Below are 27,046 nucleotides of genomic sequence, written 5' to 3'. Positions count from 1 at the left end.
ATGGTGGAGCATAACTGATTTTTTTTACTTATTTTTGATTACATTTCTTTCAGGAACTGTATCCTATTTATTAGATCATTCCATGCAATATGCGACATGTTTCATTGTCTTTCTATAAATTTCATTTTGCCATTTTGTCTCTGTGTTCCATGCCTGGAAGATTTGCTTATGTTCATCATTCACCTCACAGATCTTCTGCATGGGTGCACGTACAAGCATGGACGGATTATGAACTTTCGGGCCCCTGGGCCCAGATGTATTAAGGGCCCCCCACTAATTGTCACATGTGGAAGGGGGGTTTGGGGGTCCTCCCTCAGAAATGTTTTAATTTGTTTGATATGATTTCCTGTATTCTGGTGCATTTTGGGGATGGCCAATACTAAATTCAATCAGATTCATAGCCTACATCCTGATGTGCTGATATTGAGGCAATGATTTAATGCAAAGGCTTGGGCTTAAGGGCCCCCTGACCCCTTGGGCCCCTGGGCCTGGGCCCGGTAGGCCCGTGCAGTAATCCATCCCTGCGTACAAGACCCATACAGTGCACATGAATTGGAATGTATTGTTGATTTTATGAGCTGCTGACAATTATTAAGATCACCTCATAAATGCACAATGCATTAGTCATGTGAATGCCTGCTGACAACAATAAAAAGATGCCTATGTCATCTTAGGCCATCCTTTAGTAAGAGGATGTCTGGTGACATCATGACAGAATCATCATATGACTCATCCTTTATCAAATTGTTTACAGAATGTAGCTTAAATAGGGCTACCGGCAACTTTTTCTTTATAAAAATGAATACTGAACAATGAACAACTGAATATTCCTCTATAAACTAATTGCATAACACCGGAGTCCAACATGTAGGTTAAAAACAGTCCTTACTGGCTACTTGGGCTAGGCCTACTTCCCATAAAATCAAACAGGTCGGTGTTTTATGGTCCAACTCTAGATGTTCATCATGTGATGCCAGCCATCCCTCTTGCATAGCTCACATTATTGTAAAGGCAGAGGTAGACACATAGCAGAGAGCTGGTCCCGTAGTAGGCTATAGGGTACTGGCAACAACGACTTTTATAGGCCTACTGATAATATAACAATATGCACTATGTGTTACCGTAGGCCATGCAGATTATATTTTTCGAAGAGGAGCGACGAAAATGCAGGATAATAAAAGACGCCTTACATTTGGCACTCTGCCATTAAAGGGCACAAGAGAGATTGGCATGACATGATTGGATAAATATGTGTTTCGGACGGAACCGAGGAACGTCATTGGTATATGTTCCTGTCTGTCTGGTTTGTTGGGACGTACTGTGCTCTGTAGCATGACGTAGAAACATGGCGTTTCTGGTTAAAGGAGGTGGTGTTTGGTTTTCCTAGCAATTCCGAAATGGCTTCTTTAGAACACCTTGTGAAAATGGTAGGATGATACTTGTAAAGGCACGTTATAGCCGTAGAGCGGTAAATTGTGTTGTTGGCAAATGAATGTAAACGGTAAGATAATCCTGCTGGCTCTTGTTAGCTCTTACGAGCTACCAGGCTAATTTATAAAAACAGTCGCGATCTAGCATAGTTAGTAAGCTAGCTTGCTAACGTTACCTTCTTTAGCTGTTTGTTAACTGGCTAGTATAGCTAGCTGGGCAGTAAAAATATATTCAATGAAGTCCTGCAGGTGCTGGCATTTACCTGTAACACAATCTCCGCATAGTATACACGTTTTTTGATACAAGTGTTTAGATCTGATTGTTATAGCTAGCTAGCTATACGAATTGTGATTGAATATTTGGGGGACTACCTGGAGAAGTCAAGCCTGTACAGGATGGAGAGCCATCATGGATGTTTGTTGTGGCTGGGGATATGGACTCTGCAGTTGACAACGTCGCTAGTTCAATGTGTTCCACTTCCGTATTCAGACAGAGGTAAGATTTTAATTTGTAATCCCTAAATATGTGGTTCTTGACGTGTCAGTGTGAAATAACGTCGGTTTGTGGTTAACTTACTGAATAGAAAGCAAGCGAGCTAATCGTTTGGTAGCTAGCTTGCTAGCCAGTCATTGGACTGACAGTTCAACGGTTCATTAGCCGGGACAATGCTTTTTAGCTTAGGCCATTCTTAAGTGAAAATATTGCATCTAAGACTTTCAATGCTTTGAATTTTTTATGGATGGGGTGTATTGAACCAATGGGTCTTTGTAGTCTCCCTTAGACGTAGTTGGTTGTAATAGTCCGTCAAACCATAGGAGGCCAAGCAAGCTAGCGTTATTAGCTTTCGATAGGATGTAGCTGCTAGTCTACACGTAACGTTAGCCGCTAACGTTAGCGTCGCAGAACATGTTTTAGTCAGATAAACTGGTAAGCCAACTTATGTGTGGGTGACTACATTTTGTCCCCTCGTGATAAAGTAGTCATTTTCAAGACACGGCAAGAACTAGATCATTCATGCTATGCACTGTCCACTTTTCGGCAATGAGTGAATCCACAGCATGATTTGGGACATTTAACAGTTGATGCACTTGACTTGACCAATGATGACTTGTTGTTGATAGATAGGTACCAGCCCCAGTGCACTGCCATGCCATAGCTAGGCAATGTTTACATGTAGGCTAGACTAATTAGTCAAATCACGTTTCACTTACTTCAAGGGCCTCTTTAAAGAAGGGCCTCTCCCACTATTTCTCAACAAAAAGATATCAATACCACCGAATAGATGTAACTTAAGTTGGGGGAAAGCAGGCAACCTGGCAACCTCATTGGAAATCAGTGGAAAGATTTGACCTGCTTATTGATGTATAGACTAGAGCAGTGTTTCTCAAACTATGGGCCGGGGACCGGTGCCTGTCCGCGATGAGCAGTGACAGGAATAGGCCTTTCAAGGTTAAAAATCTAAAGGGCCTAAAGCAAAATCAGAGTTAAGTCAATGGCCATTATCATTCACTGAATCTCTTGGCTTCTTCCATTCAGAATCTGCCTAATAATATGTATCATTCTTTTACACACCTATATACATTATACCGATTATTTTGATGTGAGTGGGGAGGGGCGTTTTACGAGAGCTTGGCATTGTACGGGTGGGCCCTATGACCCTGAATTCTGACATAACCGGGCCCTAGGCCTGAGAAGTTTGAGAAACCCTGCACTAGAGGAAGCTGTGCAGATGTCTTTAAAAAAACTTTGTAGAAGTTTCATTGCAAAAGTCAGTGGCAGGCTTGTTCTGCATTCCTGCTGTGGTAATGAATAACTGGAGAATGTGTCATCTGAGTACATGGTACAGTACTCTAACCCTAACCCTATTTTACTTTAAATTACACAATGCATGGCTTTGCCGTTTAGTCGACTGTGAAAACAACTACTCTTGGCAACCTTGTAGTGAGTCAGTAGGTTTAAGGTACATTGAAATGTCTGTTGATAATGAAAGGTAGGTTTCATTGATTCAATGATTTATCTGGTTTGACATGATGGAGGATCAAATATTGCACCTTCAGTTGAATCAAATTCTTCCCATTCTCCAAGTTTTTTTTTCTGTAAATGCTTTTCACAGTTTTTATTTTGTCCGATGTTTACATTACTCCAGGAAAGTTTAATCATAGCTAGTTCATTCATCTAGACCTAAACTTTGCATCTTTTTGTGGCCCAAACAACCTAGTGCCTAAGTCATCCTTTTTCTGCTATGCTGGACAGTGATGGATAGCCAGGCCTATCCAGACTTTACATACTGGGCTGAGCCCCTGCTTGTAAGCAAATTATTTAAGAACTCGGCGACCTAATCTTCTTTCCAAGACCCTAGTAAAAAGACTTATTTGTCGACTGTCAACAAACTGACCTCAATTATTGTTTTACAACAAGGGTTTCCCTTTGATAATAGAGATAATTTAATGACCACCGGTAGCTGGCTCCAGCAGCCTTCACTCAGGACTCAGGATTATGAATGTGACCTAACTCGTAACCGACGGAGTAGGGTTACCCAAAACACTAGGCCATCAATGTCCCATTTTGATGTGTCGCTGTCACATAGTGGCCTGTGCATCCGTAGGACTTGAAGAACTGGGTCAGCTCCTCCTCTCCGTGGACAGAGACCACTTTGCCAGACAGGCATGAGAAATAAGATATGGCAGCTCCTGGGCTATTGGCTTGGAAGCCAACTGAATAATTTGTTAGATGCATGGGGTCATGATGTAGGCCTAAATTTGCATAGAGTGAGAGTTCCAGAGAGTGACATAAGAGTGGTCATAATAAAGGGTTACCTGACTAGTCAGCCTCCAACACCTTTCCCTCCTGAAAACATTTCATTGATATTTGTTGACGATACTAGCTAAAGGTTTGTTAGCATAGGTGCTAGGCTAACTGTTCAACAGTCTGTTTGAGAATATATTGCCAGCCTAAGCCAAGGTTGTACTTTGACCTCTAGATATATTGTTCTTTGGTTGAATATTGACGAGGAAAGAATGCACAGACTGTTATTGGTCACGGTCATTGTGTCATGCGGAAGGAGGCTTATGCCTTATTTGTGTCATGCCGCTGTGACATTGTTTGTGCTAGTTATGCCGCTGGACCTGAGACTTGGTGGTCATGTGACCTGGTGTGACTCATGTGTATGACTCAGGTGTGCAGGCCACACCATAGTTGAACTCTATAAATGTTTTTGGTTTTTCCAAGTCTGTGGTTTACTATAGTGTGTTTAAAGGCAGGAGTGTTAGCCTACCGATTGAACAGGTAGGGTTGGGTGATCTTGCTCTCATATAAGTTATCCATCATTATTTATAGTCAGTGAATTTAACTTGGTGGCTGTTAAAACATAAACACAGGGTTAAAAATGTTAGGAGCTCTGTTTTCCCTTCACACATTTCATCTGCTTTAATGAAGCTGTCAGACAAGATACAAAGATACAGGAGAGTTCTTCTTTTACACACACACACACACACACGCACGCACGCACGCACGCGCACATGCACGCAACCAGTAGGGCATTGACCCTGATGAGGAATAGGCTAGCGCTGTGAGGAAGGGGAGAATGTGATTTGAGGGGATGACGCTGAATGGATGCGCTGAGGGTTGCTTTCAGTACAGATGCCCAAGCCCTTTGTGCACGACACCCTCGCGGCACAGGCTGAACTGCTAAAAGCCCACGTGCTGAAAGCAGCTAGAACAAAGTGCTGAGACAAATTACACAAGTTGTGAGGGTGAAACATATCAGACGCTCGCTTGCTGTAGAGGTAGGAAAGGAAACCATCCACCTGGTGTTCAGAGTTTATTATGGGACATAGAGCAGCCATAGAGCAGAGATTCCCAAACTGTGAGGCGTGCCTCCTCTGGGGGGGGGCGCCAAATAATTTGAGGGGAGGCGTGGAAGGTTGATTCAAAAAAGAAGGAAAAACGTTTATTTCATGTTAGAACTATCTATGTTTTTTTCCAATGATTATGTAATTGTCAACATTGTAAAATCCCTATTCTGAGTGAGATTGTATTGTGCCAAACTTCATAACGTAATTTAGCGACAGTGCCACCAGCCGAGCTAGCTGCAAGTTACCAGTGAACGGTAACTTGCAGCTTTGAGGTGTGTGTGTGTGTGTGTGTGTGTGTGTAGCTCTTCATCAGCTAACCCTGTCATGTTTGTGTGTGTGCAGTGGAGTTGGGGGAGGAGGCTCTCCAGTTGTCTCTGTTGGTGTCTGTCTGTGCTCTGGTGGTGCTGGTCCTGGTGCTCTTCAACTGTGTCAGCTGCTGCAAGGAGCGTGAGATCAACTTCAAGGTGAACGCACACACACACACCTATTGAATAGCGCTGTAACAACATGAGAACAGAAACTTAAATCGTGATACAAACGATCTCGTATCACGATTCGAGAATACAGAACTGCGATACACACCCCTCTCCAACTCCAGCAGCTGTCATGCTTTCAGATACAGCCCCCACATCATAACACAATGACACACAAAATGATTGTTCTATTTCACCGTTTCCCCTAACATAGTGCTACCGCTACACTTTGCCGCTACCCCCCACAAATGTATTTGCATCGTTTCCCCCCAGGAATTTGAGGACAACTTTGAAGATGAGATTGACTTCACCCCTCCGGCGGAGGACACCCCCTCCATGCAGTCCCCAGCGGAGGTGTACACTCTGGCCGTGCCCCCCGTCGCCATGCCAGGGCCGCCCCATTTGGACCTGCCCAGGATTGCAGGTGGGTCGCTCAAGCAGTCGCGCACTGGCAGTGCCCGTGATCCCATCAAAACTTAAGTCAGTGGAAAGATCTCGCCTCTGAAGAAGGTGTAGAAAAAAAGGGTTGTGGCGCAAGAGCATCAGTCATGAAAGCCCTTGTGGTGCACTGCTGGCTTACTTGTGTGTTTTGAAAGGTTTTGTGAGGTCAGACATTTTTGCTTCCTGGAAACATAGGTGAAAGGATGAGCATAGATAATGAACAGTTTGTCTTGTTGACTGCTGACCGCAATGTCCTGCTGACTGTTTACGAGTGCTTACGTCTGCTGCTGGACACTTGATTGCCTCATAACCTTTCCATAGTCCACTGTATGTTTATTATTTTATTATATTCCTGCATTTATACTCCGCTATAAATGACTGTTGTCATATTAAAGCCTTTCTACATGGGCTGCACTGCCACAGTAGTCTTATTTACTGATTCTAATACACATGTAAACACCTTGTGTTTTGTCCTAAGTACATTATTCTTACATTTAATAGTTTCATGATGGGCCAGTCAATTATGAGACCATGCACAAGCTTAGTTCTCTAGTCTCCCTGTTAGCCTTTTGTAATGCACCACTGCTTTGTAACTAGGGCTGAACGATTTATTGCATTTGCGATAATATCGCGATATGATGAAACACGATTTTCAAACCGCAAAGGCTGCGATTTGTAATATGTGACGTCACCAAAACGCATTTATACTTGCGCTTGCCAACGCGCCACCGACTCTTCTCACCGACCACTGAAAAAGCAAAAAACGTAAACAAGAGGACCAGCTAACAGTGTCAAGAAAAGTCTGATCAGTAGAGCTACTTTGGTTAAAAATAAACCTCTTCATTACCTTTTGCTCGAACCTGCCATGTCCCTGGTTCTAGTTCATAATTCCCCTGTGCTGCTACTCTGGCTGGTAACTTCGTTCACTTGTCCAGCTGACGATTAAAACTCCACGACTGTTTAGGCTGCACAGCAGCCATTCACCTGTGCACTTTGTTTACTGGAGTACAGTGACAGTGGGGGCATTTGCGATATCCAAGGGGGTTGGCGGCACAGAATTGATGCATAATGTTATCCGCAAGTAGTTGACACAGCTAACCACCAAAAACCCAGCTGTTCTAACATTAGCTTACCAGCTAAGGCTCTAGGCTACATACATGCTGCTAACTTTGCATGTTTAAAGAGTTTTGTCTCCGCGATTGGCTTTGTGATATGAACAAACTAGTTAATTTGCATGCATGCGTATTGCGCTGCGGTGTTGATGATGCTAACCTTTAGTTAACAACGAGCCGAACGGTCATTCGGCCGCATTTATTTGCGCTACAACAATCTACAGTAGTTTGTTCCGATTCACGTGCAAGTAGCCTACAGAGGAGAGGAGCGGGTCTGTGTGTGTGTGCCTGCGCGCGCGCGCCCGTGTGTATGGAGAGCACAGGACAAGGAGAAGCCGTGTCAGTGCCACTACATGTAGACCTATTTGTTAACTAACAAGAAGGTCATATCTACATGAAATAGAAACAAAATAGAAACGAATCAGAATCATTAAATGTTTACAAGGCTGGAAGTTCAACAAATATAGGTCTACTAATGTGATTAAAATATTTCATTCATCAATCTTATTTAATGACTTAATGCCATCATAACATAGGCCTGGGCTCCAGGAAAGAACAGTTTATGTTTAACTTATCTAATTTTGTGTTGGTCATACTATAGAACAATATATTGCTTGTCTTTGTTGAATAAGACAGAAGATAAAGAGCTCAAAAATAATCGCATATCGCAATCGCAATATTGGTGAGAAAAATCGCAATTAGATTTTTTTCCAAAATCGTTCACCCCTACTTGTAACTCTTTCTTAAGAAGTGCACATTCCCAGATCACCAGTTGTTTTCCTTTTTGGCTGTTTCTGGAGCCAAAGCATTATGTGTTGAAGCAGAAAGTGAAATCTTTCAGTTTGTGTGAGTTAAGTAGATGTGTAACTTGGAGTGTGTTTACTACTCACTCTCAGAGAATAACAAAGGCAGGATTAGTAGTAAGATTAATTGTTGGATTATACTGGATTAATATGATGAAAGCACTTACAGTGCTTACAGTAGATGCACCACAGCTATGCCTGGTGGTACAGGACCTTCGGTAGTAGACAGAATAGATAGATCTGGTGTAGATAGAGCTATTGTAATCTTTGCATTGATGCATAGAATGCATTTAAAAATGACTGGAATGAGTCAAGCTCATTATGAGTTACCTAAAGAACATACCACTTCAAAGGCTGTGCATAAGATAAATCTGTCTGCCTGTAGGATATGGATACAAAGCTGATTTTCTGTACATGAGTTGTTGTGGTGCTTTAATTGCAAGTTTCTGAGAAATCCTTGTGCTTTCTCCTGGGAATTTTCCATCAGGTCAATCAGAGTCCCCTTTCTGACCATCCTATAAAAGATTCAGAATGGCCTAAACTGATAGGTTTACTTTTTTGTGCTCTACTGAAAAAGGTGAAGAACAAGTAAATTATTAGTCAACTGGTAACAGATTAGCTTTGATTGTATTTTATATATTTTTGATGATGTCATTGAAGTGCAATGAAGCAAATATGATGCTGATGAAATGTTACATAAACACTTACTGTAATGTTGTGGAAACGGTTCCAAAATATGTAAGTGTTTGCAGATAACACCCACAACCTGTCCTACCTTACAGACACACAATTGTTTTTTTCCATGTTATGGTTATTAGTCATGTCATTGTTATTACCAGTGTCTTGACAAAGATGGATAAAACAAATGATTCATCATGAACTCTGGACTTGTCCTCAATTTGCTATATAATTTCATGGTGTGAATGGAGAAAATAACAAGTGTAGACAGTTTTTTTCCAACTCTAACTACAGAACAGCATTAAAACCGAATGAGCTGGAGCACTTGTGGATACGGTACCACACCGTAACTCTTGATGCGGTGACTAAACTGATCATTGGTGTGCTTAGTAACTAATAGCTCATCCACTTCTGTGTAGCTGATGAGTGTTGTTTTGCCCTCCGCAGATGGATCGTCGGGCCCACATGTTGCTCGCCACACCCTCAGTTACATCCAGGAGATCGGCAGCGGCTGGTTTGGCAAGGTAGGTGTGGTCTGTTACAGCCCACCACAGACTGTTGGTCTGGTTGCTTGAGTAGAGCAGGGCATAACAGAAATGATATTGCACATAGGGTGACTTCATGAGACGTGACTTCCCATTGCATTTGGGCTCCAACTAATTAGTAGTCATAGTCAGTTAATTTCTCAATGAATCGATTAGTTATTTGATGAGAAATTGTTTAAAACAAAACAAAAAGAAGAAAATGTTGGATCATTGTTTATCAATGCCCAAGAATATGTCTTCAAATGTCTTGTTTTGTCCACACACCAAAGAAGAGTAAGTAAAGCTGAACATTTTCAAGTTTAGGAAGCTTACAATCAGAGAGGTATTTTCTTTAAAAAAGGATCCAAACTGATTAACCGATTTCCAAAATAGTTGATTAATTTCACTGTAGACAACTAATTGATTAATAGGTGGTGCAATAGTTGCCATCATCACCTGCTTCCTCTTTCTTCCTTCTTGGCAAAAGGTGTAGGATGAGTGTGATGCTGTGCAGGTGCAGTTAACTCTGCTGCTGACGGAGGCCCTTAGCCTTTATCTTAGCCGTGGCAGGCTGCCGTCTCCCTGTCTCTTTGTTTGCTCTCTTTGATTTGTAGTAGCTCTTCCTCTTGCTCAAACACTCTGTTCTTTCTGCTGTTCCAAACCTCATCTCTGGTGGTCCTGTGTGTGTGTATGTGTGTATGTGTGTGTGTGTGTGTGTCTGTCTATATACGGTGTTGTGTTTAGTGTAAGAGGGAGAGAGAAATCTCCCACACACCCCTTCTGCCTCCGTCCTGTCCTCTTTAGTCCCAGCACTTGAGGGTTCTTGTCTGTCCAGCGTGTAGTGTCCAGTGAAGCCTCGGATGGTTTTGGCTCCGGTCTGTGTTTCATCCTCATGCTTGTCATTCTGTGCCCCCCCCCACCCGTGCCTGCGCTGACCGTGGCCTGTTTGTCTTTGGGGGACAGGTTCTGCTAAGTGAGATCTACGCTGACCCAGGCGCCTCCAGAGTGGTGGTCCAGGAGCTGAAGGCCAATGCTGGTGCCAAGGAGCAGAACGACTTCCTCCAGCAGGGAGACCCCTACAGGTCTGTAGAGAACCTTGGGGTTTGGTTTCCCTTCAGCAGAACTAGCTTTGGTATCTAAAGGACGGGTGTCAATGGTCTTTACCTGGTCTTAATATGATCTCTGTGGTTTCCATCCCTCTGCAGGGTCCTCCAGCACCCCAACATCCTCCAGTGTCTTGGCCAGTGTGTGGAAGCCATTCCCTTTCTGCTAGTCTTTGAATACTGTGACCTGGTAAGTGTGTTTACATACAGAACCAGGGAAATTCACAGGTATTTCTCAGGAGAATGTGGAAATGATGTGGTGATGTTAAATACGAGAGAGGATAAGCACTTCTTAACACAAATGCATTCTTACATAAATGTATGCATATCTCGTACCATTTGACATCCAACATTATGAGCAGATATATCAATCAACTGTCACTGTGTAGGTAGATGAATTTACAGAAAGGTCAAGGCCCAGATATCTCAGTGGGTGACCTGTCCTAGGGTAACCCAGTGTGTCCTCAAGACCCGGTGGTGCATTTTGTTTGTGGGGTGGGTTTGTGTCCCTCTGGGTCTGTGCTGACACCCAGAAGTCACGGCTCACTCTGGGAGCCCCTCTTTAGGCCCCTCTGCCACCTCTCGCAGCTGTAACGAGAGAACGCTCTCTGAGACCAAGGCTGGAGGAGAGACTCTCTCTCTGTCCTGCGCTGCTCTGCATCGCACGGCTGTCTGCATCGCACGGCTGTCTGCTCTTCTCCTCTGATGTACTTCATGTATCTCCTCAGTCTATTTCTGTTAGCCGGCGGCCTGTTTTGCACCCAGAGCTGTGAGTCACGCAGCTGCCGTCAACATCTCCTGCAGCCCCCGCACACCCCACCCACCCACCCTCTGCCTCACTCTCCCCTGCTCCCCAATCCCAATTAAGCAGCAGGCTCGTCTTTCTCCCTGTGTCAGTCAGGCATCTTGCTGTGTGTGTGTGTGTGTGTGTGTGTGTGTGTGTGTGTGTGTGTGTGTGTGTGTGTGTGTGTGTGTGTGTGTGTGTGTGTGTGTGTGTGTGTGTGTGTGTGTGTGTGTGTGTGTGTGTGTGTGTGTGTGTGTGTGTGTGTGTGTGTGTGTGTGTGTGTGTGTGTGTGTGTGTGTGCGTGTGCGTGTTCGTTCGTTCCAATGTCCTGCTGAAAAGGCTGCACCATGGAGATTGTTCAGGCGTTTTCAGAGTTGCTCTTTCTCCCTCTCCTGCCCCCGCCCTGCTCTTTAATCACAGCACTTCAGGGCTCTCGTCTGTCCAGCGTGGAGCGTCTAGTTTAGCCTATGCTGGTCAGTTTGTCTGTGTGGCTGATCAGTGGCCGGCGTATGTAAATTTATGCCTATATTTGTTTAAAGGTTTTGAATGGTGCATAGAAGACATTGTTGAATGGTTTCCTGAAGAAAAAGGACATAAACAATTTGACTCTAAAAGCAGCCCATTGTCATTTTTATAAATAGATCAACCAAAAATCATCTGTTGTCTGCCCTTTGTAGGGTAGAGGAAGGGAATGGTGTGGGGGTGTTGGTCAAGGCCATATGTATGATGGCATTGGATGAGCGGATTAAATCAGTGTTTCTTACGCATCTGCGAGAGGCCTTGGTGGCTGTCCGTGTTGACAAGCTCCAGCTGAGAGGTGAAGTGCTGAGTTGGGTTGGAGGAGCTCGGACACACACACACACACACACACGTATCACAGCACATGCAATCTGAGAGGGTTACTTGCTGCACTGTTCCTAAGAGGGTATAGGTTATAATTGTTTTGGTGTGTGTTTGTGTGTGCATATTAGTTGATGTTCTGAGCATCACACTAAAAAGTTCTGCTACTCAAAATGGGTAAGTCAAGATGGTGGTCCCCAATTTCATACTTTTATGTTTGCATAAAAGTGATCCATTTCAGTGTGTACATCTTTTGTTCCCATCGTGAGGGAGGCAGGGTGTCAGTCCTGATGAGTGTGTGATTGATGATTTGTTTTGGGGCAGTAGCGCTGGTAACAGCCGGTAGGCCTGACTCAGGAAATTGTGTGCAGAAATAAGCAGCCGTGTGCAACCGGATCACAGCCGGCAGGAGGCCAGCTGCCCCGACACTGAGTGACAGCCTCGTCTGCTCAGGGAGCTGACTGGAGGTCTGTGTGCATGTGTGTGTGTGTGCGTGCGTGTCTTCGCGTGTGTACAGGGCAAGATGCCAAATGTGTTACCAAGGGAGATGAAAATCATTATAATTTTAGGCGGAAAAATGCTTAGATCCCTGAAACCGAATTTCCTGAATGACCCGATGTGCTACATTCCTGTCCTCACCTGCTGGACCTTTGCATAGGCCACACTTTCATTTCACCACTACACATGCTTCTCCAGAGTCCAAGCTGGAGGCAAGCAGGGAAGCTCCACTTAAGTCTTGGACAGGAAATCATGTCATCCGCAGTGTATTAAGCAATCAGTTGTTAATGAGTTATTAATCAGACACAAGTACAGGCCAACTGGAGGAAGTAAGGGAGCAGAAAGCGCTGAAGTGCAGATGGTAGTCGGATGTTTGTTGCGGTCACTAATGTAAACTCCAAAGACACTGCAGTTGTGCTGTGATGGAGCAGGCAAGTCAGAGAATGTCTGGTAGGAAGTGCTCTGCTACCCTTCTTGCTGTTCACGGTTGCCACATTTCTCCACTGAAATATCTGCCGTGGCCACAACTGTTTTGCAGTGCCACGAGTTGCTGCATGTTGCTGTTGCCACATTAGGCGGTCAGCTACTATGCATGCACACAGCCTCCGTCTCTCCTACAGGCCACCGCTTCCTGTCACTGCTACTAGCAACCTCACGCACGGCCCCTGCATCTCTCTCTCTTGTCACACTGCTGCATCCTTCACAGCTGTTTGACAGAAAGGTGTGTGTGTGTGTGCACTTGTGTGTGCACGTGTGAGAGAGGTGTGTGGAGCATCAGGGGCAGCTGATTTATGACTGTTGCATAACATAAGTGGCGCTCTGTAATCAGGCAGCAGTGTGACGACAGTGGAGGCCTGGACTGCTGGTGGGAAGCTTAAACCCCCTCACCCCCCTCTTGATATGTGTGTAATGCTGCAGTACTATTCTATAAACACATATTGTAAGAATGTAGAGATGAGTGGTGTTACTAATGTCAAAATGTTTTAAAAACCATATACACCCTTATACTAAAAAACTTTAAAATTATTTCCGTTCATAGCCCTTTTGAAGAATGCCATTGTAATTAGTTGTTTGTGCATCCCTGTAGGAATCTTTAGTAGAATGCAAGTGGAACAGTGAAGCCCTTTTGTGACCATTTAGCGTGAATTTATACACATTTGATCACCCAACTGTATGAGTGCTATATCAGTGATATTTATCTTTATAGCAAGTGAATTATTTATTTATGTTGAATGTAATTGTTTGGGGTATATTAATAATTCATATTTGTACTGATTTCAATACATACTAGTCATGCCCACTGAATTCCTTGTCCTGTGGCAGTGTGCCTCATCAGCTCCAGTAATTAGTGGAATGCCCCTGATGTTGAGCTCCTTTGGTATTCGCACCTAGTCAGCCTTTCTCATGGGGTTGTTTTTGGGCACGCAGGCTGCAGTCCTGCTGACTCATAAGCACGGTGACCACACTGCACACAGCAGACTGCAGGGGTCCCCTGACGGCAAGCCTGACTCATGGCCCCATAAAGCAGACAGACAGGACCGAGAAGACAGACAGGACAGACAGACCTCTGTGTTCATGCACCATGCTCCTTTAACCACTCCCACCCTCCCGTTACACCCCGATGCAGTGGCGCATCAGCGCTAATGAGATGATCTTCCCCTGACCTGATATTCCCCTAGGCCCCCTCCCTTCCCCACCCCAGAGAAGATATTAGAGCTGTGATGACCACAGCTATCAGAAACTCAACCTGCAATAGCGAACATACAGCCACCACATCCAACTGACTGCTGGACTTTTATTTTTAAAATTGCTGTGACCCAGGCTGGGTGGCCATTAAAATGGCTTTCCCTTTTTTGGTGCCAGCACCAGGGTCCATGGTGTCCACAGCATTTGCATGGTGAGCATCTCTGCCACCCTGTGGCTGCTTGCAGAACTGCAGCTTCTTGTCAGTGCCTCTTGAGTTACTAGCAGCTTGCGTCATACAGTATGTTCTATTCACTGGAAAGATGCCCATTGTCATTATCTGTTCATACGATCAGTCACCTTAGTACTTACTTACACAATACAGTATTTTTTCACTGGGATACCCACTTGATGTGAGTTTATAGTGCCGTTACTGCATTGACTATTGTTTGTCATGTTATAACAGCATTGTTCTATATGCACCTGTAATGATGTGTCTTTGTGTGTGTGTGTGTGTGTGTGTGTGTGCTGCAGGGCGACCTGAAGAGTTACCTGGCTCAGCAGGACTGGCGCTATGGGAAGGCTGAGCTCCTGCAGCTGCAGAGGATGGCCTGTGAGATCGCCGCTGGGGTCACCCACCTCCACAAGCACAACTTCCTGCACAGGTAAACTCCCCTGTAGGATGGACCTGACCACTTATCGTTTTGTGAATTTTTTTTTTTTTATGTGAAGTATTTAATATGCAAGGACACAAAAAGTGCATTGCCAAGGTTCCCCATCACCAGGGTCCACCAAATAAGAAAAATGCAGTCAAGTGTATACTGTAGTAAGTTTACTTAGCTCTTAAAGGTTGACGGGAATGTTGGAAAATTAACGTTCTAAAGAATATCCGGGTTCATTGAATTCAGCATAGAATTTTAGAACCTTCAATTGTTGCGGAATGGAATCTTATGTTCGAATGTTCAAAAACCCACACCTTGAAGGGTTAGAGCCAGTGGTGTGGCCCCCGTGTTTACACTGTGGCTGCTGAACTGGATGAAGTCTGCTGCTGCTGCTGCTGCTTGTTGTCAGTGTGGAGGGATGGCATGTTCCCTGCTCGCGCGTCATCCAGCAGGAGACTTCTTGTCCTGCTGTAAACCTGCACATGAATGGCACCGGGCTAAAGACTGCCGTGCAGCTCCCTTGAGCCGCTCCTAAAAAGGCCAGCTATGTCAGACGTGCTTTAGTTTTTCATTCTCTGCAGTGTTGGTGTTGGGCGTCTGGGAGGGAGAGAAGTAAAGAAAGAAAGAAAAACAGGGGGGGAATGCGAGCAAGTGAGCAAAAGAGGGTTCGGGCGATGGGTTCGGGATGGAGGAGAAGTTTTGGGTGATATGCGCCGCTGAGTCGGTCTGCTCTGTTTTGCATGCTCGGAATATGCCGGAAGGCGTCTGGTTACACTGTGCCCGGGGACAGCTAGAGTGTCGGCTTGCCCCGGACAGACGGGACATGATGAATCTGCGATTTGCGTGTAAGTGGATCGCCTCACACCAGGCAGCGCTCCACTGGTGTTAGGACTCAACCGGGACACTCCCAAAATTCCTCTGCGTGTTGTAAAGGCGGTCATGAAAATGACTGTGGATTTTTCGATAAAGCAGATTTATTTTTGAGCAACCGCCCCCCCCCCCCCCTTTTTTTTGCTCCGGTTGGTCTCCATCTCGCGCCCCTGTCTCACCCGTGCCCCTCGTTCTGTTTGGTCCCTCTGGGATGGAGTCTGCGTATGCTGAAGATGAGACTCGGGTGTGAGGTCTTGTTCCACACGGCGAGCAGACAGGCTGGTGGCACAAAGAGAAAATCATGTGTTTTTACACCATGGGGGAGAACAGATCTGGATATAACTGAATAACAACTGAATAATTCTGTCGGACTGGAAGGTCATTGGAATTGGTCTTGTAGATCAACATTCAAGACTTGAAAAAAGGCTGCACAGCAGAAACGTTGGCAAATTAAAAATGTCTTTTATTTTATAATCTCTCCTTGACCTGCACTTCCTCTGACAAGTATTCACTGTGTGTCTTCACCCTTCCTGATATCAAAATTCAACAACGTTTTCTTCAACATTTTTCCCACATTTGAATCTGCCTCTCTATTAGCCCGACCTCTCTGTGCTTGTGCTGCACAGGAGCCTTGTAGGGCTGAAAGACGAGGGGCAAGACTGTCAGTACTGTATGCTGTGCCCTCGCCAAGACCTGGCTACAGCCTCGAAAATATCCCTCCATTTATCTTGCAATAGTTTCATGCAGGCTGACAGTAGCAGGGTGTATGGAGCAAAGACCACTGGTGTCAGCGATGTCCTGGGTTAGAAGCTGGTGAGGGGGGTGATTCGGGAAGGCTGCCGGTAAAAGAGACACACTTCTGGAACTGGTGTGAGAGGGTACAGCAGGGCCAGGATGAAACCGGACTCGGACTCTTGTCTGAATGAGCTACCATCTGTCCCACTATGCTGGGCAGTGCCAGAGTCCACCCCCCCCACCCCCCCTACACACACACACTCCGCTCCGTCAAACCTGCTGTGGAGGACAGCGAGAGTGTCCCTCCCTGGGAACAATATCATGGTGCTGTGTGAGCGAGCTGGGAAATGCTCCAGCATCAGTGATTTTGTTGCTAGGGGGAGAGCAGACACACCTGAAGATGGTTACCCCCCCACACACACACACACTCCTAATGCCCCATGTCACGCAATGCCAGGTGTCGGGGTGGGCCTGTGAACAGATTGGCATCTCCAAAAATGATTTTACTGGGCCACCTGACGAAGTGGACATGGGAATTTGGTGAAGGACCTGAAGTGGAAAGCTGATATCCATCAGGCTGAATACAGACTGGTGACTGTAATACAGACCTGAATAGAGACCTACAAAACAATTAACTGACTGACTGACTGACACCATGTCCTTTGTCATAATCTGTTTGAAGATGTAATTGCCAGCTTCAGCTGTAAAACCACCTGAATGTAACCATACAGATTTAATGCAAATGGAATCAAAATGCAGTTAGTAGCTGATAGATGTTATATGTGTAATGTATATATTTTTTCTTTTGAAAAATCTCATTCTTTTAATATTTTCCTTTTACAGTGATTTGGCCCTTAGAAACTGCTTTTTAACTGCTGACCTGACAGTTAAAGTTGGGGATTATGGAATAGGACCGTACAGATATAAGGTAAGACTACCCTGGTTCACACGTTCTCCAATATGATGATGTGCTAGCTCACATATTTGTCAGCAGATACTGTTTCACCCATTAAAACCAAGGTCCATGCCCTTGCAGAAATATAAATGTTTTCCACCGCAGTTTACGTGCAGCTGTTGCCCCATGACCCGAGTTAAAGCCCAAGGTCTAGATTCAGACTCGGTGAAATGCAATCCAGTGGCCATGTTTTCAGCAGAACACAGACTAGCCGGAGATGTATATCTGCATTTTCCAGATATTGCTGAGATCTCAGTTGGGTGCCTGGAGATTGCCAGGTCATGACATGAGTTGTTTTACGGCACTTTTTTTATGTACAGAAGCCGAAAGAGGCCATTGTCATGTTTTTTTAAAACTTTATATTGAAATAACAACTATAAGATCATTAAGTTCAGATCTCTATATAACAATGTTTGTTTTCTCAAGATAACCCAAACAAACCTGTGGGGTATATAGTAAAACGGAGCTCGATTGGTGGGTTAGCGAGGTATGTTCCGCTCAAAGCCAAGGGTATGCTGTAACCTATGGCTGTAACACGAAAGTGGCTCTGTTTTAGTGTCATCATGGCATCTTATGCTGCCAACCAAACCTGGGGTGCGTTTCCCAAAACCATAGTTGCTAACTTAGTTAGCAACTTTGTTGGTTGCGATGCAATTTTCCATTGCCAACCAACTAAGTTGCTAACAGGTTAGGTTAGGAGGTTATCAGCCAAGCTGATCAGGTTAGATCAGCACAACAAAACTCAATTGGTGGACACAGACCCTTAAAGCACTAAGCTCAGCTTCCTAGCCCCACAAAGCAGCTTTTATTTTTGAAATCATAATCACTCTATTGGCATTAATGGCAATCAATTTAGCCTGTCTGCATATTTATTTTTCAGACAATATGCAGAATCTTTTCACATAACAAATGTAAACAATTGGCTTTTTTTTGCCAGCATGCATCCCTAGCTTATTATGTGCAACTGTGTTGCACCTAGCAGTGATCTGTTATTCTTCTAAATGTTATAACATGTTCCTCTTGTGTGAAATAAACCGCTCTAGATTGATCCATTTTGTAAAGGCGTGTAAAGTGACGCGATAAACGCCCTTTTTATGGGAACGCGCATTGAAACTAAAGAGGACAACCTGGCTTGACAAATTTCCTCGTAAGCGAGCTTCGTGGTACCATTTAACTCTGTGAGTTTCGTATTTGTCGATCCAGGTTATCCAAAGAAAGCCTGGGTATGTTCAGCATGGTTTGTAGTATACCCCACTGTTAGCAAAATTCAAATAGCTATTATGGTGATTTGGATTCACCCAGGCTAGTCTTTCTTGGCTTTTCTTGGATTCTATGTGCGTGTATATCCATACTTGTTTATACAGTCTGGTCTATACCCAAGTATGATGGGCAACATTTAAAGTGAAGGGATTGGGTATGGTGACCACCACATGCATGTGGTCAACCCAAGTGGTGTGAGCATGGTTACACATTGGATGAATTATGTAAAAGTTGACTGGTATTTAGCAGTTGCTTTTCTCAAGTGCCATGGACTCACACCGGTAACTTTGACCCACCCTGCAGTGTGACTAATGTGCACAGTATATTTGCACGTATGGGACAATGCCCTCATGTGATGTGTGTGTGTGTGTGTGTGTGTGTGTGTGTGTCTCAGGAGGATTACATCACCACGGAGGAGGATCAGCTGGTTCCTCTGCGCTGGCTGGCCCCTGAGTTGGTGGGGGACCTCCATGGTGGTGTCATCACCGCAGAACAAACCAAGCCTGGCAATGTGTGGTAAGGGCATTGGCATGCTCCCATGTCTAAGTTGAAAGTGTATGTTGTCCTGGTAAATAATTTCAGACATCATAGAACCAATATCAAAGGAGCATTGTTTTTTTTTTTTCTTTTAGAAACACTGAATAAAGTGGAATCTCTGGTCATTTAGGTTTATCAGAACATCAGAATACCATACAGATGTTGTATAGTTGCAACCTCTGCAGTACAGTTTGGGGTTCTTGTTTTTTTTTTAAATTTGTATTATTATTTATTTTTACATTAAGACCAGCCACAGAGAAATTAACCAAATAGCGTTGAAACTCATAGCCTCACCCATACAAGAGCACACCACTTCTAATAGAAATAGAAGTCAGTACAATGTGTTGGTCAGCACACGTCACTCTGTCCAGCTGAGTCTGGCTGCTGTAAGTAGAGCTCAGAAGCTGATTGGTGCTCTGTCATTTCATCCCCCTGCTGAGAGGGTCAGAGCCTTTTGAAAGTGAGCCTCTCCACTAATGTTGCAGGCGCTGCTTGTCAGTGCTCGTAAATCTCCGTTTCCCATGCATGGATGTGAGATCAGGCACTGCTCTTTTTTCTGCTGGCACATATGCATAATTCTCTCGCCTCCTAAAATAATATATCTTCGTGGCTCTGTGCCACATATCCCAGGCCCTTATGCAATACAGAGTTATTTTAAGAGTAGTCGCCATATCTATAAGGATAGGCCATTTTCAGGTCATATAATATACTGATCCCATTGCAATTATTAATATGATTCTCCCCTCAAATTGCCATGGTCAATTTTATACATGTAGGCATCCTCATGAGGTCAGATTGGCTGTAGAGTGGGTTACACCAGTAGCAGTCTCACGTTTTGGTCATCCCAATTGCTGTAGCTTGAAAGAGATATCTGTCTTTGTTGTTGCAGGTCATTGGGCATAACATTGTGGGAGCTGTTTGAGAATGCCAACCAGCCCTACCCTCACCTGTCTGATAGAGAAGTACTGAACCATGTGATCAGGGATCAACAGATCAAACTCTTCAAACCACAGCTGGACCTGCCATACTCTGAGAGATGGTGAGCGTAAGATTGAAAATATACAATATGAGGGGATAGAAATGCCATATTGTTTCTAAAGTTTTGGGTGCAGATTGTGCTAATCAAATAACACTACTGATTTGTATTTGTTCAGGTAAGAACGATCAGGGGTTCAGGAAAAGGGTAATTGTAAACACACATATGAGTGGTGCTTGTTGACTGTGTGTGTTTGTGTGGTTGTGCAGGTACGAGGTGCTGCAGTTCTGCTGGCTGCCCCCAGACAAGCGGGCCACGGCGGAGGAGGTCCACCGTCTGCTGACCTACCTGCGCATGCAGGGCCAGAAGGACGTGGAGGACGACTTCGAGCAGCGTTGGAACGCCCTCCGGCCGAACCCCTGCGCCCGCCAGACTACTGTCAGCCACTCGTCCTTCCCCATCCTGGAGACGCTGGACGAGGGCGGCGAGCCGGACGAGATGCTGACGGTCACTGAGACCAGCCGAGGCCTCAGCTTCGAGTACGTGTGGGAGGGCGCCAAGCATGACCACTACGACAACCACAGCCGCGCTGCCATGGACTCCACGCTCAACTACAACAGCGTCTTCTTTCCCGTGCCTAGCCAAGACATCCACGCTCTCTTCCCTCCGTCGGCGAGCGATTCTGGGGCGCAGCATCAGCATCAGCGCGTTAGTCCTCCCGCCCAGGGAGTGCCAGGTGTCCTGCCGGTGTTCGACGCCCATGAGGTGGCCTCTGGGAAGGACTACTACATCCAGCTGGAGGACCAGGAGGAGAGCACCACCGACTCGCAGGACCTGGTGGCCAAGGCTGAGCCGCCGCCCGAGTCCCATCAGTTCCTGATGCTGCAAGACTCGCGCATGGACGAGTCGAGCACCGATGCAGACTTTTTTCATGGCAGCATGGACTCCAAGGACTCCTTCATGCCGGACAGCCACACTTGGTCTTCCAGTGAGCAAGAGAGTCCGTTCCACACCAACATATTCAGCGAGGGAGACTCGAAGCTAGAGGAGCCCCATTCGTGGAGGACTGGGTTCCTGGAGCTTCCAGATATGAGTGGACACAGCAATGGTGGCTTCCAGCAGGGGAACACTGCCCAGGCCAAGACACAGGCCCAGTCTCAGAACACAGAACAGAACAGCCTGGCTTTTTTAGGACCGGAGGGATGGAGAGACATGTTGGTGGAGGACTGTGAGCCGGACGATGCAAACGCCTTGAGGCTTCTGAACACTGAGAAGCTGGCCGACAACTTCCTGTTTCTCAAGGAGAAAAGTTTAATGAAGGAGAGCCCAGATTTGGGCAAATTGGACCAGAACGCTAACTCTGCTGGCAGTGCAATCACAAGCATCTTCGAGAGTGAAGAGCTCACGGAAAAAGCATCCGTAACTGAGGACACTGCAAAATCTGTAGCAAATGTTGCCCCCCACTCAAATGCGGAACTGCTGCACTTTTCAGGCCCTGACTTTGGGGCGCTTCTGCAGCCTTTAGGAAATGAAACTCTGGTGCCTTCGAAACCCTTGCTTTTAGGAGAGGCCTGTAGTAGCAACCTGTCGCCTGTCAGTAGTGCTTTTCCTAGCGACTTAGCGCCGCTCTCTCCTGGCTCTGAGATCTTTTTTGCTCTTTCCTCTACCTCCCCCAGTGCAGAGGCCCTCACAGGTCCAGTCCCAGTATGTCTGGCCACTGGTCCCCAGTCCCCTGTGCTCAGTCCAAGTGCCACTCCAGAAATGACGTGCGCCGTTGCCAAAACGCCCAGCATTGAAGGCCCCTTAGACCACTTTCAGGATCACATGCAACAACACATAGAAACAGACTTTGCAGAACTAAATCATGCCTCTTCCTCAGAACCCATTGGCTTGTCAGCTGAAGACAAAGACCCATACAGTGCTGTTTCTCTGACCGACTCAGCTGTAGATGTAGATAAAGGCTTGGATGCAGAAACGGATCACCTGCCGCCGTGCACCGATGAAGAGGGCAGCTTTGCAGACGGTCTGTCTCAAGACAGGACCTCTCTACAGGTGTCCGAACCCTGTTTAGACCAGATCAGTCAGGACAGCCTTCTGGACGACAGCCTTTCTTCCCCACTGCCAACCATGGAGAACTCCGCCGAGACGCCAGACTCCCTGGACTCTCTGGACATCCACAGACTCGGGGGTCAGGAGGAGACCCTTAGCACCCCGGCTCCGTGCAAGCTGCAGCCCCCTTACAAGACGGCCGACAGCGGCTACGAGACGGAGAACCTGGAGTCTCCGGAGTGGAACTCTCAGCTGATTCAGGACGGCGCCTCCAGGGAGAGCGAAGCCAGCTCCTCAGTGGAAGTCCCCTCTATGCCACTGGTGCCCCCGGAGATCGTCGTGTCCGAGGTCGAGAACGGACACGCAGTGGACGAGGAAGCGCAGCAACAGGAAGGCGCAGCAGACCAGCAGGAGGAAGCTCCCCCTTCCGACGTCTACATCACAGGCAGCTACAGAGACTCGGCCTACTTCTCCGACAACGAGCTGGAGACCGACAGGCGGTCCGAGGAGACCAACGGTGGGACTCCCGTCGAGGCCCCGGCCTGGCTCGGGGAGTCTGCCGAAGCAGAGCTCCGCAACAGCAGTAATGCAGTGACGCCTCCTCAGGAGACCCTGCACCAGGAGATGCTCGACTCCCTGACTGGGACGTCGCAAGGCCTGTCTGATCCTGCCTCTGGCCTCATTGATGCCGTGCTCCCAGAGTCCACAAGGAACGGTGTCCCTGAGTCTGTCCTTGGTGCAGAGGAGGACCGTACTGAGGACAGCCTGGTGTCAGCTGAAGCCCAGAAGACAGCTGGTTTCTCTGATGTGTGTTCTTCCCCAGCAGTCTCCGTTGCAAGCACAGAACCCTCAGCGAAGGCCTCCTCCAATGTCACGGAACACTCTCCGAGGCCTCCGCTGGACAATATGGGCCACGCCAAGCTGACCAGAACGTATGCCGCCGAAATCACCCGTCGGAAGGAGCCGGACAGCGAGGGGAGGTACCTGAACCGCCGGGACGGCGCGGGAGGGGAGGACGGGCGCGAGGACGGGATGGACGCGGACGAGGAGGACGACGAGAACAGCGACGACTCGGACGACGAGCGGCACAGCGCTTACCGCCTGCACAGCAGCAGCGAGGAGAGCGAGGACGACGTGGAGCACCCGGTTCCACAGATCATCTCCGACAACAGCGACGCGGGCCACCTCAAGAGCCTGCTCAAGCCCACGTCGCTAGCGGTAGACAAAGCCTCCGCAGCGGCAGACACCAGCGACAACGACGGCTCTAAAAGAGCCGTGTCCTTTTTTGATGATGTCACTGTCTACCTCTTTGATCAGGTACCATCTGATGCCTCGCTGAAACTAAAAAATTGTTGGAATATTTTCTTTTTCAATTTCAGCAAGTAATTTCTGTGTGTTTTCTTACATTTCCTGTCTGTTCCGTCCGTCTTCCCCTTAACAGGAGACTCCAACTAAAGAGTTGGGAGACCACACTCTTGGTTCCAACAGTCAGGTGTCAGAATTCAGCAGCCCTGCACAGTCCACTGGTTACCTGAACAGGTTCACTAACTCCACAGAGAGCTCCACTGATGAAGAAGGTAAAGCTATTCACAACGTTTACTTGTGAACATACATCAATGCAGCACTTATCCAAACAGCCCTGACAAGCTGTGTTACTGTCCCGCAGGTGGTGGCTTCGAGTGGGACGATGACTTCTCCTCGCCCGATTCCTCCTTCCTCGCCAAGGCGGCCAGTGATGTGGCAGCCTCCAAGCCCTCGCCCATAGGTGCCTCACGCTACTTCTCTCCACCGCCCCAGAACCGGGGCCCGGAGAGCAGCTGGACCAGCTCCTCCTACTCCCGCTTCTCCATCTCCCCAGCCAGCATCGCCAGCTTCTCGCTCACACACCTCACCGACTCGGACATAGAGCAAGGGGGTAAGGCACGCACGCACGCACGCACGCACGCACGCACGCACGCACGCACGCACGCACGCACGCACGCACGCACGCACGCACGCACGCAGCAAAATAATTGTTTCATCTCGATAGTATCATAATCGTTGGACATAATTTATATTGAAATGGGAATTTCATTAATTGCACATTCCTAATGCGCACACACACACATTGTTTGCTGTTCTATCCTTTTGTTATTTAATAAAAGCTTTTAAAACTAACGCTCGATGGTGTTTTAAGCCCCCATCGTCGACTTCAAGGCAGCGCTGCGACCGTCGACTTCAAGGCACCTTAAACCTAACCCTTGCCTAACCCTAGCCTTCCATGCAACGTTGGGGGCTTAAAACACCACAGTGCAAAACTAAGAATGGCCAAACTGCCACCCCTAGAAGCACATCTAATGTGTCTCCTTTTCCTCTTGCTCCACAGGCAGCAGTGAAGATGGAGAGAGGGACTAAGGGGAGGGAGTCTCGGCATTGAGCTATTGGAGAGGAAGTCGCCCTGACTGGTCAGGCTTTGCAAATCTCTCCCTACAGACAGTGCTTAGGACTGCAGCTTCAGACCAATCCCTTTCACTTTACTGCGAACGCCACCACTTGCACCCTCTCTATCAAGAACTCTTTTGGTCATCTTCATCCAACCGTGGTGAGGATTATTTTGACTTAAACGTGATCCTTTGCATCTCGGATCATTCCTCTCTGTGCAATCAAGACGTCATAGAACATTCTGTATTCTCCCGAAAGAGATGGCAGGAGACACACACGCAAGCAAACAAACAAACAAACACAAAGGTGTTGAACTTCAAGAGCTTCCCCAGTGTCTTACCTGGTATCTGTGTGCGCTCTTACATACCCTGTACTTACACTGTACACACTCTTAGCTACAGATATCTGCTTTAAACGTTGACGGTTGAACTTGAATAATCTTGTTTTTTTTCTCAGTGACACTGGCAACACTGGCTGTCCTCTCAAGCTACTAGATAATAGAGATTTCCTGTTCTGTGTCGATTGCCTTTTTCCTTTGAAGGAGATGTTTTCATTTTCCCCTATAGAAAAATACCACGCAATCTGCGTTCACTTGAATCTCAGCGTCAGCGTGAGTCTTCTAGTCTTCTTCCTGGGTTAGGTTGCAGTGTTAAACCAGAACAATGAGTTTGCAGCTCAGTGTTACCTCATGGGATGGGACACTGTTGAGGCCCAGCCAGGGAAATAATGCAGCTATGACTGTGTTTATATCTGGTGTAGTCTTAACCCATATGCCGTGGACACTCACAAGAGACCCATCATTCACTCACCCGTGCTGAGGATATGACCCTCCGTACACTGAACCAATCTCAATCTCCAATCTCCATGCACCTCGCATTGCCCGACATCAGTCGATCTGCATTGTGCCTACACCATTTTGCCCCCTAATTCACACACATACACACTCCACGTTTTAGAAACGTAACCACTAATCTGGTGGATATCATGCCATATGCTGAAATGCTTGGAGGGCCGGTGATTTGTTTTCAATAAGAGAATGTAATATGAATTGTCTTCATATATGCTCTGAAGCTGGGGGTACAGTGACTCTGATGGTTTCAAACAAAACCTACTGTAAGACTTCCTGTCAAAGCTTCCCTTTTCTTTCTGTGGTGAGATCAAAAGGGAATCGGTTTGGGGTCAGAAGATTCCTTCTGTCTTTCCCATGTCAAACATGTTAATGATGCTGAAGGACAAAATGTAAAGTCTTGTATTTATTCTGTGCTTTTCAATCAGAATAGAGAGGTGGAGGGCACTTCTGTTGTAGAGCTTTCTGTATCGTGCCCTATTTTAGTAAACTTTGGACAGCAAATCTTCTCCACAGGTGAAATTGGGGAATTCCCCCCGCTCATGCCCTTCAATGGTAAATCATTTCATTGGGCTTTGTTTGTGTGTATATATTAAATTAATAAATTTCAAGCAAGATAAGCTGATTTTTCCCATTATCTTGACTGAAAGTTATGAATTAAATTGAGTTCTCTCAACACAGGTCTGTAGCAGCTAGCTGTCACACAGTTGTGTTATGGTGGCTGATGGTGTTGATTAGAGTGTGAATGGATCTGCTGAAGTAACAGGTGGATGGCCTTTGTTTAATTCACAGACAGAAGTCCCATATTTTAGCAAACCTACATCCGTATTACCAGCAGTCTCTGTGAGTTGAACATTTTATTTAAGGAAATGACCATTTTGTTTTGTTTCTTTTCCCATTGTATATTGCTTAATCTTGCACATCTGAAAAGTGTAACTTAAATGTTAAACTGTACTCATGTATATAAACGTTTAATTTTGTCTGTAAATTGGGAATGGTGTAAGCTCTAGTTTGAGGTTTCAATTTGTAATTTAAGGTGAAACAAATGACAACATATCATGGTTTCGAATGATGTGAAGATAAAGACGTTTAAATTAAGGACAATGACCAGAAGATGCAGTCATACTGTGTCTGTATGCGTAACTTGTACATTTTAAAAATTGTGCTATTTTTACTTAATATTGATGATCCTATGTAGTGTAATTGAATGAATTGTTTATAATTACACTGTTTAATATGGAAATAAATGAAAATGTACTTCTGCAATTGGGTTTGTCAAGTTTCAGCTTCTTTACAGTACCACTACCTTCCATAGAATTGAGATCTTACACCTCTGTAGAATGAATGAAAGGGAGCGAGGGGGGGGGGGGGGGGGCTCTCTTATGTGACCTATACTCTATACCAGTGGTTCTCAACTGGTCTGACTTTGGGACCCACAATTTCCCATGTTCATGAAGTCGCAACCCATATATATTTTTTAGCGTTCAAGCCATGGATATGGCGAGCTACA

General features: G+C 46.0%; 1 protein-coding gene across 1 annotated transcript; it reads left to right on the top strand.

Annotated features, from left to right (window-relative positions):
• Positions 1–1,318: 1,318 nt before the first annotated feature.
• On the top strand, positions 1,319–26,802 carry lmtk2 (lemur tyrosine kinase 2). The gene is made up of 14 exons (XM_076265164.1): positions 1,319–1,926; positions 5,628–5,749; positions 6,032–6,182; positions 9,240–9,316; positions 10,280–10,398; positions 10,522–10,609; positions 14,759–14,889; positions 17,335–17,419; positions 19,101–19,222; positions 20,133–20,282; positions 20,489–23,585; positions 23,710–23,845; positions 23,935–24,183; positions 24,634–26,802. The coding sequence occupies exons 1-14, from the start codon at positions 1,827–1,829 to the stop codon at positions 24,660–24,662; spliced, it is 4,656 nt and encodes a 1,551-aa protein (XP_076121279.1). The 5' UTR covers positions 1,319–1,826; the 3' UTR covers positions 24,663–26,802.
• The last annotated feature ends 244 nt before the right edge of the window (positions 26,803–27,046 follow it).

The sequence above is a fragment of the Alosa pseudoharengus genome, unplaced genomic scaffold (assembly GCF_046254945.1).
Source record: "Alosa pseudoharengus isolate Yale_2024_CS ecotype anadromous, Long Island Sound unplaced genomic scaffold, YU_APseudo_1.1 YU_APseudo_1.1_scf_4, whole genome shotgun sequence".
Taxonomy (NCBI): Eukaryota; Metazoa; Chordata; class Actinopteri; order Clupeiformes; family Clupeidae; genus Alosa; species Alosa pseudoharengus.
This window is presented reverse-complemented; position numbering and strand designations above follow the sequence as displayed.

Bases quoted from the DNA above. Each gene is read 5' to 3' on its own strand.
- lmtk2 (XM_076265164.1), top strand. From the start codon at position 1,827: ATGGAGAGCCATCATGGATGTTTGTTGTGGCTGGGGATATGGACTCTG. The intron at 5,750-6,031 runs GTGAACGCACAC...GTTTCCCCCCAG, and splicing joins AGCGTGAGATCAACTTCAAG to GAATTTGAGGACAACTTTGA. The intron at 9,317-10,279 runs GTAGGTGTGGTC...TTTGGGGGACAG, and splicing joins GCAGCGGCTGGTTTGGCAAG to GTTCTGCTAAGTGAGATCTA.